A 16097-nucleotide genomic window follows, 5' to 3' on the forward strand; every position below is an offset into this window, starting at 1 on the left:
GTTGTTGGCCACTGAAAGTCTCTGATTGAGGTGCAACTTGCTCAGAGTAATTTAACCAAATATCACTGGGAGTGTATGTATATATTTGATTCAGTGTGTATACTTTTCACCCTGTTTGGATTAGAGAAACTCCTGAAGAAATTCAAACTTGTACACCTAATTCTTTGTTTGTTTGTAAGTCATTAAAAATGTACAGTCATTCCACCCTGAAAACCCAAAATGACCGTTGTCCTGGGCTGACTTACTCAAAGACCCATTGCATGTCTTGATACTTATCAACCCCACAAACCTCAATTACTTAGCTAAGTAACTCATTAACCCTAGAACACTATCGCTATAAATAGTAACACAATCACTAATGCCGGGTGATTTTTACCCAATATAATATAACCAATAAAAAGTAATCAAATATATCAAAATATGACAACACATGACAAATTAGAGTGGTCTTCTTTTACTTTCAATTGTGCCATGTCTAACAAAATGAAAAAAAAACCCCTCCTAAAACAAAATAATGACTCTGGAAAGCTGGTCTTTGGTCCACCCATTCCTGGGAAATTTGAGACTTCCCTGGTGAAGGCACAGGCTCCTCGACACGCAAACAGCTGCAGGAGAGAGAAATCATGTAAATGTATTTGCGATAGTGTTCTAGGGTTAAATAACTAACTCACTAACCTAAGCTTTGTAACTTTGAAACTACCTCAACTATTGATATTTGTAAGTTTTATCACACATTTACAATGCTGATGTACAGCTGAAGAGTCTCTTGGTTTTTTGGGTATACAGTTAGACTTGCAATCAGTGATTGGTTTAGCTGTGGTGTAGGGTGGAGATGAGAAGAGTTTAAAGCAGGACGCAGAGGTAGACAAAGCAGACACAAACAGAAGCCTTTATTGCAAGATACAAGTACTCTCCAACCCACTATGTTGCTTACGTACATAGTGTTTATAATCTATCCATATACAAAACAGGTAAGTACATTACCTGGACGATGCTGTTAAAAGGCTACTTCTTACAACAATTACTACAGGTTGGGCAAGGTCCAAAGGAAACACTGTTTCATAACATTTGCATGGTTTACAGATAAAAGCACCAATATTGTTTATTCACATTTTACAGAAGAAAATATCAGATATTTGTTTAATTACAAAACAAAGTCAAACATGGTAATCAACAATACTAAAGGGAAACTGAGTATAGCTAAGAAAAAGTACAATGTATTAATGCAGCACACTTCTATGATTATGTAGCTTTTGTCAAAAGTAACATTCCTGCCAACAAACCTCCAACTAACGTGTGTCAGTTTGTGGATGTAAACACAGCAATCTTTTAATTTATTGTCTGCAATGTCAGCCCCACAGAAGCATTAATGCTCATTTTTAAGTTCCTTTATTTTCAAAGTGTAATACTCTTCTTTTAATTTTAAAACCGTTAGTTGCATTTTTATTTCTTCCTCTTTAGTTCATCAAGATCCACTGTATTCAAACCAGAGCTGCCCGAGGGCTTAGGTGACAGGGCCTCCATCATGTCCGCACTGCAAGTTAAAAATGAAATGAGCCAGATTTTGTTAAATTTAACAAAACTATCTTGTTTTGAGAAAAGAAATCTAAATAGTGTAAGCAAAAGTTGTTTGGGTAAGATCTTTAAAACTAGCAAATGAATCTAACCTTTATGTGAAAATCTAAATTAAACACTAAAACAACAAATTTATTTTTGAAAATAGCTTGTTCAAGAAAGCGTAATATTCATCATAGGTTAAGATTTTTAATTAATTAGACATTTTAGACAGTTTTGTCTAATTAAAGGCATACAACAGTCAAATTTGCTAGTTTTTGTTTTTTTTTCAAAAAAAAGTTCAGTTGTGATTGACTTTTCAGTTTTGTTTTTTTGTTTTGTTTTTAAGGACAGACATGACTGGGGGATAGGAAAGGGAGCAAGAAAGATGAAGGAAAAGAAAAACAGATGAGAAGAGGGACAGTGAGAAAGGGCACTTAAAAAGAGAAAGAAGAAAAAAAATCACCTGGATCACCTGTTGAGAGAAAAAGAAGAGAAAACAAGCAAAAAAAGAGAGCAACATAATAAACACAACACCATCGCAATAATCTAGCTAAGTGTAAACAGCAGTAAATACTAAATATTGAATGTTGTTGTGCAGCACGTAGGACCAACAGCGCACAATGTGCTTTGAAGTAGCAGCCGAGAAAGGTGTAGTTTATGTCTATGAACAGTGAACACCCGTGTGCACACCTGTGTTGATCAGTGCGCTTGTATTCAAAAGGTTTCCCCATGTAACAGTCTGCTAGAGGGTGTACGGAGCCATAGCCCCGTCCCCCAGGGCATGAAGCAGACATGGAGGACATCCAGGCTCCAGAACCCTAACAACATCCAGAGGCCCTAAGTGCGAGAGCCTAAGGAGGACCACCGGAGGGGCATCCGTGCCACCCTTCTGGGAAGAGCTGAGGAGAGTCTCAGATGAGGTGTCACCCAGCATCCATGAAGCAGAAGCCATAGGGAACAACACTGGCATGCCTCCCCTGCACCCTGGTGACATACCTGCACCCCAAGGCCCTACTTGTGTGGGTGGGTGTGGTGGAGCGGGAAGAGGGAGGCAGTCGGGGATGGGGAGGAAAAGAAGGGAGGGGCCCAAGCCCCCACGCCTGCCTCGGATCCACTCAGGGGCAGCCAGGCTACCAGGCCAGTAACCTACGTCCGCCAGCACCGACCCTCCCCCAGCCCTGCTGCACGCAGCCACGAGGAAAACACCCTCTAAGAGCAATCAGAGCCACTAACCAGGTTATGACCACAACCCCCGGGTTAAGCCCTCCAGGGATAACGTCCCTAGGGATTCTCCAAACGCCCTAAGCCCATCCCAACCTCCACATCAACCACAATAGCGAAGGCGGGACCAAACCACGACCCCCTACCCCCGCTAGGTGATGGAGCCGATCAAAAGAAGCCCAGAGGGATTGATCTAATGTGGTGGCAGAGGTTGTATCGAGACTAATGTGATCTATTAGATGGTTCCTATATTGGCTAGAATTAAGATTATTTTTATTTTTCCAGTTCATGAGGACCGTTTTCTTGGCAATGCATAGGGCAGTAAAAACCATGTGGACTGTATTAGTTTCTGTAGTGACATCATCCAATTTGCCCAACAAGCACACTAAAGGGGAGGTTGGAATTTTACATTTCAGACACTTTGAGAAGTCTTCACATATCCCGTGCCAAAACTTCTGAACTGGTGGACAGAACCAAAGAGCGTGGATGTAAGTGTTTGGTGTATTGCCTTGACAGTGTGAGCAGTTGTTGAAAGATGTAAAGCCCATCTGGAACATCCAATGACCTGTTTAGTGCACTCTGTGTAGTATTTTGTATTGTATTAATTGCAGACTGGGATTTCTATTCAATTTGAAGGTTTTTAAGCATACCTGAGACCAGAAGTTTTGGTCTAAGCTGACTGATAAATCTGCTTCCCACTTTGCAAAAGGAAGGGATATTGATTCATCTATTTTAGTAAGTGTTCTGTATATTTTAGACAATAATTTGCTAGTTTTAAGAATTCTACCAAAACAACGTTTACTTACCCTATTGGCAGATTTTTCTCTCTCAAACTAGACAGTTTGGTCAGATTTAATTTCAAGTAGAGTTGGTTTTGCAGTGTGAGAAATAAATGCCATAGAAACAAAACCTTTTAAGACTGTGTGAATAAATTCAAAATATTTGCCTAAACGATATGACAGCTTTATCTTACCCCCCTTCTGGCCTCATGGGTTGTAAATCAGCTACTTTGTGGCCAGAGCAGTGAACAGCTTTATGCTCTTGCTGATCTGACACAGCCAGAGGTTCACAGGAAAGACCTGTGATTAGAAAACATATTGGGGAAAAGAAGACCAGAAAAGATCAAAAGAAATAATAAAAAATACAACAAATACATGAAACTGGATTTTTTTTCTCTTCTAAATAAAAGCAGAGAAAAATCATGTTAGTGATTTTGGTTTTTGAACAACTCACTCAGTTTGTCTTGAGGTTCTTTCTTAACATTTTGCAGTTTGATTGCTGTGTTCTTTGCCACATCTTTCTTATTTCCACTGACTTCAGATCTTGGCATCTCAGGATGATGTCTAGTCTTCTGTTTCAATGACAGCCAATTATATATTAGTGTCCTTATTTATAATTTCATTTGAAAATGCTAACATTATTTTGAGCAACATTCAGTTTAATCCAGTTTTAGTTATATGGCAATAAAATGTAAAAACAGTCACCTCCAGGTGCTTTATATTATGAAGACCCTACAATAATAAGGAGAAAACACCAACAATTAGATGACCCCCTATGAGCAAGCACTTTAGTGACAGTGGTGTTTTATTTATCTTTATTTTATATGGCAAGTTTAAAATAAAATAAAACAGTCTTACCTGACAAAGGCTATTAACGACACGATTTACTTCTTTTACCTTTAGTGCAGATTTTACGGGTGTTGAAATTGTGCTGGTTGTTGTCTTCTCTGAAAAAAATAAAGGTGATTAAAATATGAACATGGACACTTTGGGATTTTTAGAATTAGTTTGATGTTGATGTTCAGTCTGATCTTCAGCAGATCATCTTGTCTGCATTGAGTTGCTGTCATTTGATTGACTGATTATATTTATGCATTAAAAGGAACCCCGGCTATTAAGACATGTCTGCGCTAAAATATGTACTGTGTTTCAATAACACATATGTGTTATTGAAATACGCCAAATGTTTTCCTTTTAAGCACATGTTATATAAAACTGATTTACCAGTAGGCCGCCATTGTTATTTACTTCTCAATGCACTATGGGTAGCGACATCATACGGTTGCACTGCATCCAATTCACAGTTAGCAGCACTATGGAAATGGCTTCTGTTCAACCTTTCCAGTTTGAACCAGAGCAACCCGAGAGAGAGAATGAAAATAGTCAACCAGTAGTGAGTTTAGATCAAGATGAAAACAATCTGTCACAAGAGGACGAGAGAGTGAGAGAAAACTACTGGTGTCTATGAGGCTACTGCTTGCCAATGGCTATTGCGACTGAGAGCCTTTGTTGTAAAGCACCAAAGCTTTTTGAAGCCGTATGTCTTAATCCAGATGTTCTTTGGGCAGCCCTTGTTAGCCTCCATGACCGGTATCCGGTCTTTAAGTGATAATGTGATGAATCCTGCTTCCAACCCCAAAGTATTCTGCATTTAATAAGACTGTTGTGTTTTTAACATGTTTTAATGCTTTGTATCTTGTTCGATTTAATCTCAACAAGCCTCTAAAAACAGTCAGTGATCACTGTCGGCTTCTCACAGTTTTTAAACCCTTATGATGTAACTACAGCCCAGCCCATGCAGCAGCAGTATATTAATGACTAACCTTCTATTGTGGATGGATTATCTCGGTGGTTCTCCTGACTGACGTTTGGTCTGTTTACAGCATCCTGCCATGCGATTGCATTTGACCCTAACCATTGGGAACCCTCACATTAACTTTTATCGAGTGGAAAACAGTCCTCCGTTTGTTAGCGTTCGTCCTCCAGCTTTACTACTTATGTTATGCTAACATAGCTTGTCGCACTAGCGATCGCGTAGCACACCAGCTAGCCCAACTTCAATGACCCTACAAACCTCGCTGCTCTTCACTTTCCTGTCGTCATTTATGTTGGAAGTGATAGCAGAACTGTACGTTTTAATTTGTTTAATAAATCTCTCAGTCAGAACATGGTATATTTAGATGGAAGCTAGCCAGCCACTCCCTGTTAACTAACTTAGTTAAATATCATAAATTCCATTTTCATGGATGCCTGAATGTTAAACTTAATTGTTACACCTGGTAGAACCGTCACACTTATCATTTTATATAGATGAACATATTTAGACAGTTTTCGACTCTCAGTAATGCTGCAGTGATCATTTGACTTTTGCAGCGGAGTTTGGGCCCAGACATGGCTAATAACGTCAGACTCAAAGACCAGATAGTGCTGGTCTACCAAGTCGTAACCACATCAATAGTAGGCAAGTTAATTAATACGGTTGCTATACTATAAAAAACAAAACAGGTCAGCTGAACGAAAGCACCTATACTGCCGACAACCAATATCCGTCATTGTCCCAGAATTCATTGTTTGTGAAAACATGGCCACTCCCACGGCTCCAAAATAGTTTTAAACAACAAAGATTTAATGAATAACAAAAATATAGTTATTCTCAAGTATGTTTTTATGTAGTGGAAATATTTTGTAACATATTTAGAGTAATTTCTCATAATATTCGGGGTTCCCTTTAATGAGCAGTTGGACAGGTGTACCAAATCAAATGGCTGACACACCTGATCTGTTTTGATCACGACGACATGGAGAAATAATATTTATTCAAACTGCAAACAAAACTACTATAGTAGTTAGCTGTGTCCACATATGTGCTAACATATCTGTAAATGCTTACATAAAATAAAAAGCTCCTAATTTTTGCACAAGCCTATAGAAGGATTTCACTCATTGTTTGGTGAACTTCAATTATCATTTCAGAACTGAGCCAAATTAACTGTACACCCACAGTCATCTCACATAATCAGAGGTTAAAGAAGGACAAACCTGTGAACTTAAACTATAGATTGAAAATGTTTTTCTTCTACTTCAACAACAGAAAAAAAAAATATAGAAGTTGAATACAACATTAAAGTGATTTTGGTTTTGAACAACTCACTCAGTTTGTCTTGAGGTTCTTTCTTAACATTTTGCACTTTGATTGCTGTGTTCTTTGCCACATCTTTCTTATTTCCACTGACTTCAGATCTTGGCATCTCAGGATGATGTCTAGTCTTCTGTTTCAAAGACAGCCAATTATATATTAGTGTCCTTATTTATAATTTCATTTGAAAATGCTAGCCTTACTTTGAGCAACATTCAGTTTAATCCAGTTTTAGTTATATAGCGATACAATGTAAAAACAGTCACCTCCAGGTGCTTTATATTATGAAGACCCTACAATAATAAGGAGAAAACACCAACAATTAGATGACCCCTATGAGCAAGTGCTTTAGTGACAGTGGTGTTTTATTTATCTTTTTTTACATGGTAAGTTTTTAATAAAATAAAACAGTCTTACCTCAGGAAGGCTATTAACGACACCCTTTTCTTCTTTGATCTTTAGTGCAGATTTCACAGGTGTTGAAATTGTGCTGCTTGTTGTCTTCTCTGACAAAATAAAAGTGATTAAAATATGAACATGGACACTTTGGGATTTTTAGAATTAGTTTGATGTCGATGTTCAGTTTGATCTTCAGCAGATCATCTTGTCTGCATTGTGTTGCAGTCATGTGATTAACTGATTAGATTTTTGCATTAATGAGCAGTTGGACAGGTGTACCAAATACAATGGCTGGTTCGTCTTTTGGAAAGTACAACTATTCATTACAGAACACACCTGATCTGTTTTGATCATGAAGACATACGTAAATAATATTTATTCAAGCTGCAAACAAAACTACTAGTTAGCTGTGTGCACATATGTGCTAACATATCTGTAAATGCTTACATAAAATAAAAAAGCTCCTAATTTTTGCACAAGCCTGTAGAAGGATTTCACTCATTGTTTGGAGAACTTCACGCGCCAAGATGGCGGGCGCTGCGTGAACAACGCGAGGCTCAGTGTCTCTCAAACACCATTACAAAAAGAAGGTAGAAGGACACTTCTCCAACTCCAACCCCGACGCATGTGGCAAGGACTCCAGACCATCACAGACTACAGGACCACCAAACCCTCCCCGCATCCTCTGATGTCTCCTTCCTCAACGAGCTCAACAACTTTTATGCTCGTTTTGAGCGAGGGAACCCCACGACCACAACCAAAACAGACACGACGCCAGACCACCAACCTCTGACTCTCTCCCTGGTCCTGATGGCATCCCGGTCGTGTTCTTAGAGCGTGTTCTGGGAGCTTGCAGGAGTCCTGACAGACATATTCAACCTGTCCTTGGCCCACGCTGTGGTACCGGCCTGCTTCAAATCCACCTCCATCGTCCCGATACCCAAAAACTCCAACCCATCTAGCCTCAATGACTACCGCCCAGTAGCACTCACCCCCATCATCACTAAGTGCTTAGAGCAGCTGGTCCTAGCACACTTCAAATCCTGTCTCCCCCACCCTGGACCCCCACCAATTTGCATACCGCCAGAACAGGAGCACAGAGGATGCAGTCTCCATCGTACTGCACTCTGTCCTCTCACACCTGGACAACAACAACACCTACGCCAGAATGCTGTTTATAGACTTCAGTTCAGCGTTCAATACAATCCACCCTCACAACTCATCAGGAAACTGACAGACCTGGGCATCAGTTCCCTCATCTGCAAATGGTTACTGGACTTCCTGACCAACCGCCCCAACATGTCCGGCTGGATAACCACTGCTCATCTACCATCACAATGAACACCGTGTACCACAAGGCTGTGTGATGAGCCCTTTCCTCTACTCCCTCTTCACCCACGACTGCAGACCTGCTGATGGTTCTAACACCATCATTAAGTTTGCAGATGACACCACGGTGATTGGCCTCATCAGTGACAACGATGAGGCCGCCTACAGGGGAGGAGGTGGATCGTCTGGCTGAGTGGTGCGACACAAACAACCTGCTGCTTAACACCGAGAACACCAAGGAGCTCATCGTGGACTACAGGAGGAATGCTGACCCACATCCACCCATCCACATTAAGGGGACGGCTGTGGAGCGTGTGAGCAGCTTCAAGCTCCTGGGAGTCCACATCTCCGAGGATCTCACCTGGATGACCAACTGCTCCAAGCTGGTCAAGAAGGCTCACCAGCGCCTCTTCTTCTTGAGGACTCTGAGGAAGAACCACCTGTCCTCAGACATCCTGGTGAACTTCTATCGCTGCACCATCGAGAGCCTCCTGACCAACTGTATAACAGTCTGGTACGGGAACTGCTCCGCCGGACCGAAGGCGTTGCAGAGGGTCGTGAAAACTGCTGTAAAGGAATTTCTTTCACTTATGTATTAATCACATTATTTTATTGTAATGCTTTGGTGCCACTGGATTTTAACATGTCTGACACCCATACTGTAAGACAAATGGTGGGGGTCTAGTTAGGAAGTTGGGGGAAGCAGACAACTCCACAGGAAGAGTCTTTTGTCTCTTCCAGGGAGTGGTGAATCTTAAGGTGTGAAACATCTGTGTACTGCCTTTTGTTCCTGGAGAAGGTATTTAAGTGAGAGCCACCCTACTCTCAGTGAGACTCTGCTGACCCTGCCCTGTGGTCATGCAGGCTCTCCACCAAGCTTGGTTGTCTGTTCTTTGTGTGCTTTGATTAAAAGAATGTTGGCTATCGCTCACCACTCATCTGCAGGCTTTATTTAATGGAAAACTTCCACAACAGAATGGCGCTGCGAGCAGGGTGGTCCGTGTGGTCGCTGAACAACGGTTCCGTGGACGGGCTGATCACCCCTGAGGGAAAAGGTACCTTTGTCCTACCGGCTGTTGAAGCAAAGGAAATGGAGGAGTCACGGAGCCGTGTGTTTCAGTGGCCACCGAGACCATCGATTTTGAGGGGACTCCTGCAGATGGGTGAGTGATAGCTAACTTGTAACAAGTCACGAGAGTTTTGTGTCTGGCAAGAGGTGAGCGTGTTGCAGCCTTCGGGGAGCCCAAGAAGGTGTGTTACGACCTTCCAGGGCAAGAGCTCCGAGGGAGTCTTCGTGTAGAATCACGGAGAGTCTTCGTGTAGAATCACGGAGTGACATCTCTAGCGTCTTCTAAAAGATCCTAACTTCTTCAAAGGAGACTGGGGGTGGCGGTGTTCGTTCCTTGGTCCGTAGAAGGCAAGGAACCTCACGGGGGACGCCTCGTGTAGTAGGAAGAGAATCTAGATTCCAGGGGCAGTCAGCGGAGCCGGATTAGTGGCTCGAGAGGCGACTGCGGCAGACGTTCCACCAGGCGGCCAGAGACAAAACTCAATGTGTGACTGTATGTTAAGAACTGTGGGTAAAAGTATGTTGTGAGATGAAAGAGAATGGTTGTGTGGGAAAAGCTGGTGTGTGTGTAAAAAACAGAGAAAAATGGGGTTCAAAATGTTGAAAATAGGGAACAAAAACAAGAAAAAAAAAAAAGAAAGAGGAGTGTAGAAATGTGCGTAAAGTTGTTTCCAACTAGCGGGAGACGGTGGTACTGCAGGCCACCAGCTCCCCTAGGGTGGGCACACACACAAAATTAGCAGAATTGTTGATGAAAATGAGTAAAAAAAAAAACAGGAAGAGGGTTTGGTGATTTTCAATGTAGAACAACTACAATCTCTCTGGGGTTTTAAGAAAGGGGACTTCAGAACCAGAGAGGGGAGACGTGTTTCTTTAAGCAGTGATAAGAATGATCAAAATGTCTCAGTGTGTCACTTGCAGGTGAAGAGCAGACCCTGATCAATTTTTCACGTGCAGCAGTCGGAAGAAAATTATAGGTTAACATCATTTAGAAACACTCAAGCCAAGTTTTGGCTGAATTGTTTTACAGCTTAACTTCCATGTGTTTGTCACCCTGAGAACACAAGCTCCAAGAATCTCTCCCTGAAGACAAGAAATGCAGTTCCAGAACAACGAGATGGATATCAAGAGCTCACAGCAGGGTCCTGAGCAGTGAAGAAAAGGTCCAGCAGCAGCAACTGTGCAAGACAGCGGCAGCAAGGAGAAAAATGGCATCATCATGACTGGATGGATGGATGTGCATTTCCAACGAGCTGCAACTTCACTGTGTGTGAATGGACCTTTGAAAGACTGTCTGAGTTGGACATTTGCCACTTTTGGAGCAAAATGGCAAGATGAAACAGTGGAAAAGACAGGACAAAGCTGAAAGACAACTGATTCTCACTGGACTGCTGCAAGGGGAGAGATGAGATGAGACCACAGTGGAAGGAGCAGGGGAGAACATGGCTGTTTTAGTGTGGGGAATGAAATTTGGGTTTAGGAAACTGGGAAGGAAAAAACGACTGCCTTGCGTGGAGAATTGAAAAGTGTCTGGAGCACCGCAAAGAGGAGAGGTACACAAAAATTACACAAACAGAAAATGCATTAATCCTACTAACACAAACACACACAATGAAGCTCATGGAGACCAAATAGCATTTTAAGCATGCATTGCTGTTACCATCATCTTGTCCGGTTCACTTAGTGGGTTAAGAAGTGATACATAGACTAGTGAACTAGTATTATTTTTATGGAAGGATGATTGAATCATAGCAGGGGTGAACAGAATGATGCAGGGGGGTCAGATGAGTGGAGACTAATAGATTATTGAGTTTCTTGTTTCTGATGTGTGGGGAGGTCTTATCATGACACACATCTGGTTACATGGGGAAAACAAAACTCATTATCTAATAGAATATTGTTGTGTGAGGTGTGTGACTGGTGGATGAAAGTTTTGGGGATTTTGCATTTTATTTTGGTACCACTTTGAACCTACCAGTTAGTTGTGTTTTGATCTATCATTCTAAGAATATGCTTAGACAACTTCTAAAAAGAGGCCTTCATATTTTTTGATTTTTAACAGTGCACTGAGATTTTTGTTTGGCAATTTTTCTTTTGAAGCAGGCCTACAAGATCGGGATCGAAAGCGCTACACAACATGTTGAACAATCGCAAGTGAGTTTCTCCAAAAAAATTAAAATGGGCTCGGGAGAAAGCCACTGATTTGGGACAACCAGAAAACAAGTCCCTGTCAAAAAGGATTCAGCGATGTAATCCAGTCTAAATTATTTTTCTTTTTTTTAAATGACGTCATTGCTGGCAGTAGAAACTTATTGCGTCACGAGGTTCTACTGTCAGCAAATAAAAATGAGGACTGACTGGACTGACAAAAGCTTTTACTGACTTGACACCAGTATGCAAGATTGCACCTCCACCTTGACCTGACAAAAGGGTGGATGTATGTATGTATGTTTGTTTTTTTACAGGAGCAGAAAGGTGACAGCAACAGGTTGCATGAGCTTTTGGACCATGCTGGTTTAACCTTTTAATTGCCACTTTCTGTGTCTTTGAATTTACCAGCGGTGTGTTATTCATGACCTTGTATTGTTTACAGTGCAGAGGTCACTGTGAGAAAGTGTGCATACAGATGCGCTACGCTAACATCTATTCTTCCACAGCAGAGGGCTAATCATATGATCCAATCACATGATTTGCAGCAGGACACACCACTGGCTAATGTTTTACCTTTTCTAAAGACAGGGCCTGGAGTGAAACTACTCCAGGGGGAATCCTGGGAATTTTTAGAGACAATGCACAACTTTATTGTGCATGTCTAATTGTGCTAAGCTGACATAGGGCAAAAGAGGGTTTTCCGGGAAGTTTTCATTTTAAATTGCAGAGACCGTGACATGAGAGATATGGAAGAAGAGACTGAAGTGCAGATCCAGACCACGACCGGGAGAGAACGCTTCAAGAGGACCAGTGAGAAGCAGGGACCATCTGCAGGACAGCAGACAAACGACAGTGGGCTGCACCACTGGGCTTCAAATGATTGTCACGAGGAGATTTTGAACAGTAAAATCTTAAAATAAAATGAAAGAGTTTCGCCGTTGACGTTGAGGAAGACAACTAAGGTGTACGACGTGCTCTGCCTTAAATCTACAGCTGCGTTGGAACGGAAATCAAGGGATGGAGAGAGCGTGCCAAGCTCCAAAAGTGACAGCGCAGAGGGAGACCAGCGTTGGAATTATGACTCTGTAAATGGCACAGACACCAGGAGCCATGACCGGGGACTGGGAATGACCATCTAATGCTTTTTTTTCACTTTGCCATGCAAAGTACTCTGACACTATGGAGAAGACCTTTCCTCTGTATCATTGTTGTTGCCATTTGCATGTGAGAGCTTAGATTGGGGGAAGATTAAAGATGAACAAAGGGTGGTGGGAGAACAGTGAAGTTAGGATACACAGTGTGAAACTCCTTTAAGTGTAAAATAATGTTGATGTGATGTACAGAATGTTGGGAAAGAAATTCTGGTTTTAATGTGATTCTTGATTTGAGAATCAAAGGGTGGGATTGTAAAGGAATTTCTTTCACTTATGTATTAATCACATTATTTTATTGTAATGCTTTGGTGCCACTGGATTTTAACATGTCTGACACCCATACTGTAAGACAAATGGTGGGGGTCTAGTTAGGAAGTTGGGGAAGCAGACAACTCCACAGGAAGAGTCTTTTGTCTCTTCCAGGGAGTGGTGAATCTTAAGGTGTGAAACATCTGTGTACTGCCTTTTGTTCCTGGAGAAGGTATTTAAGTGAGAGCCACCCTACTCTCAGTGAGACTCTGCTGACCCTGCCCTGTGGTCATGCAGGCTCTCCACCAAGCTTGGTTGTCTGTTCTTTGTGTGCTTTGATTAAAAGAATGTTGGCTATCGCTCACCACTCATCTGCAGGCTTTATTTAATGGAAAACTTCCACAACACTGCCCAGCGCATCGCCGGAGCACCACTTCCTGCCATAAAAGACATCTACAGGAAGCGGTGTCTGAAAAGGGCTGGGAAAATCATCAGAGACCCCAGTCACCCATCACATGGCCTCTTCACCCTCCTGCCCTCTGGGAGGCGCTACAGGAGCCTCCGGACTAAGACCACCAGGTACCGGAACAGCTTCTTCCCCACAGCTGTCAGACTCCTGAACTCTGCCTCCTGACATCTGACAGCCTCTGTAGAAATTATCCACACCCTCACTTATCTTAACTGCACTACTGTATAGCTCTGTGTAAATAATCATTCTGTACATACAATAATTTTTAACCTTACAACTGTTTACAACTTGCATAGTTCCCATTTCTGTATAACTGTATATCTCATATTTCTGTAAAGTTATTTATTTCATACTCTGTATAGTTTTTCATATTTATATCCTGTACATAGCTTGTACTCACTACAGCCTGTACATACCTATAGTTATAGAATATTCACAACATACTTCATACCGTGTACATTATAACATACCACAATAGACCCATTTCTGTAATATACTTGCATATCTATATTATTGCTAATATATATTGTAATATATCTATATCACTAAAGCACTTCTGGATGGATGCAAACTGCATTTCGTTGCCCTGTACCTGTGACATGTGCAATGACAATAAAGTTGAATTCTATTCTTTTCTATTCTATTCAATTATCATTTCAGAACTGAGCCAAGTTAACTGTACACCCACACATCTCACATAATCGAAGGTTAAAGAAGGACAAACCTGTGAACTTAGAAAATAGATTGAAAACAAAACAGAAGTTGAATACAACCTTAAAGTGCTTTCAGTATTTGAACAACTCACTCAGTTTGTCTTGAGGTTCTTTCTTAACATTTTGCAGTCTGATTGCTGTGTTTGTTGCCACATCTCTCTTATTTCCACTGACTTCAGATCTTGGTATGTGAGGACGATGTCTAATTTTCTGTTTTAAGACAACCAAGAATGTATTAGTATTTTTTTAAATAGTCGGTCTGGATGAGGTAAAAGTGTACATTTGTAATTTATTTTGAATGTCATGCTGAACCATAATATTTTACAAATTTCTAGCTTGATGACGGTGCTGGTGTGAAGTAGAGTAATCTCTGATCCGTGACATACTCAAAACTTCCAGCAATGTAAAGCACAGTGAAACCTTTAAATAAAATAATCTATCTTGCCTCAGGAAGGATGTTAATGATACACTTTACCTCTTTCATCTCTAATGCATGTTTTCCAGGTGTTGGAATTGTAGCTGTTACTCTCTCTGAAAAAAGAAGAAAAGTTATTTTCATACACAAACAAGGTATTTGTTATCATAACATACCAATAGGAAATATATTGGAAATGTCACCTTTGGTACTACTGCTGTCAGTATTGTTAGAGGCAACAGCAGGCACAGTCTCATCCTCATCATTATCATCTTCTTCATGCTCATATTCCTCAGTGCTACGCTGATCGTCACCAACATCATCTTCATCCATATCCTCATCTTCCTGTTCTCCATCTTCATCTTCAACAAGATCTTCCTCGCTTTCTTCTTCTTCAGAATAGATATAAATCGGTGTAGCATCTTCATCTTCGTTTTTCTTAGTGTCAGGCTCATTATCTTCATCCATATCCTCATCATCTTCTTCTCCATCTTCATCTTCATCATGATCTTCCTTGGGTTCTTTCAAGAGATGTTTAAATACATAAAATATTACAATGTACATGGAGATTTTTGTGACTTTTTCTATGTAAATATTTTTTTTCTGAACTTCTGTGGTATATTTGTCAAAACTACTGAAGTCTTCAAACAGCTAATTAAAAATAATATAATGTTTGCATGCTTTTGATTCATATTCTCAAACATTCTCTGGTTTTGAGGCACAGATAAAAAAAAAAGAGCAGACAAACCTGTTGAGAGTTCGTGGGACTCAAGGTCTGATGATTGTTGTTTTTCTTTTGTCTATATCCGGTAGTGGTTAGCTCACCTTTCTGTGATAAGTTAATTCAGCGGTTTATTTAGTGAAATCAGATTTTGTAGATTCATAAAAATGCAACAAAGTACCTTGAACCAAAAGCGTAGAGTTTTTCCTTTGTGGCAAATAGATGACTTCCATTTTCTACATGGCTCTTTTCCTGCAAGCTTCTCAAACTCAGGTGGAGTGTAAAAGGAGCCTTTACGCTCAATACATGCCTCACCTATATTTATAAAGAAAAAGTAATCGTTTTTATGAAAAATTATTCATTGATTGATGTATTTATATATGTACAAAAGAGAAAAGGAAAGACAGGTAAGAAAACAATACAGTATGTACTTACCTTTGCTCATCTTCTCTTTATGCAAGATGCCCATTTTGGTTCCACATTTTACACGCCAGAGGTCTGTTTTTGAATCACCAAAAAAGAAGAAGTAATTTCTCCATAAAAATATATATTAAATGTATTTTCATGGTCAATGTACAATTAATTTGCAATTGTAGAAGTTGTATAAAGAGAGATGCCAGTTGTGGGAGTATTTCATACTTTCATTGTAATACTTGTGATAATGCAAATATTTATAATTCAATTCATTTTTATTATATAGCACCAAATCACAACAACAGTTTGCTTATCCAACAA

At 40.6% G+C, this 16097-nt stretch overlaps 2 protein-coding genes across 2 annotated transcripts in view; both read right to left on the minus strand.

Moving 5' to 3' along the window:
* Positions 1-16097, minus strand: part of LOC116318899 (histone deacetylase HDT2-like) — a 53377-nt gene that overhangs the window by 28731 nt on the left and 8549 nt on the right. The window lies entirely within an intron of this gene.
* LOC120440023 (uncharacterized protein DDB_G0286299-like) lies at positions 1444-15831 on the minus strand. Its single transcript, XM_039611576.1, has 14 exons — positions 15798-15831; positions 15544-15677; positions 15390-15441; positions 14845-15162; positions 14702-14757; positions 14319-14436; positions 7111-7199; positions 6960-6986; positions 6709-6826; positions 4455-4504; positions 4263-4289; positions 4012-4129; positions 3752-3857; positions 1444-1534 (listed from the first exon to the last, which is right to left on the minus strand). Exons 1-14 carry the CDS (start codon positions 15829-15831, stop codon positions 1444-1446), a joined length of 1338 nt encoding a protein of 445 aa, XP_039467510.1.

The sequence above is a fragment of the Oreochromis aureus genome, linkage group 4 (assembly GCF_013358895.1).
Source record: "Oreochromis aureus strain Israel breed Guangdong linkage group 4, ZZ_aureus, whole genome shotgun sequence".
In the NCBI taxonomy this organism is placed as follows: Eukaryota; Metazoa; Chordata; class Actinopteri; order Cichliformes; family Cichlidae; genus Oreochromis; species Oreochromis aureus.

Coding starts and splice junctions, on each gene's coding strand:
- LOC120440023 (XM_039611576.1), bottom strand. CDS start 15,831: ATGGGCATCTTGCATAAAGAGAAGATGAGCAAAG. Junction 14,758..14,844: donor TGACAGCAGTAGTACCAAAG/GTGACATTTCCA, acceptor TTCTTTTTTCAG/AGAGAGTAACAGCTACAATT. Junction 1,535..3,751: donor CCCATGAGGCCAGAAGGGGG/GTAAGATAAAGC, acceptor TTTAACTTGCAG/TGCGGACATGATGGAGGCCC.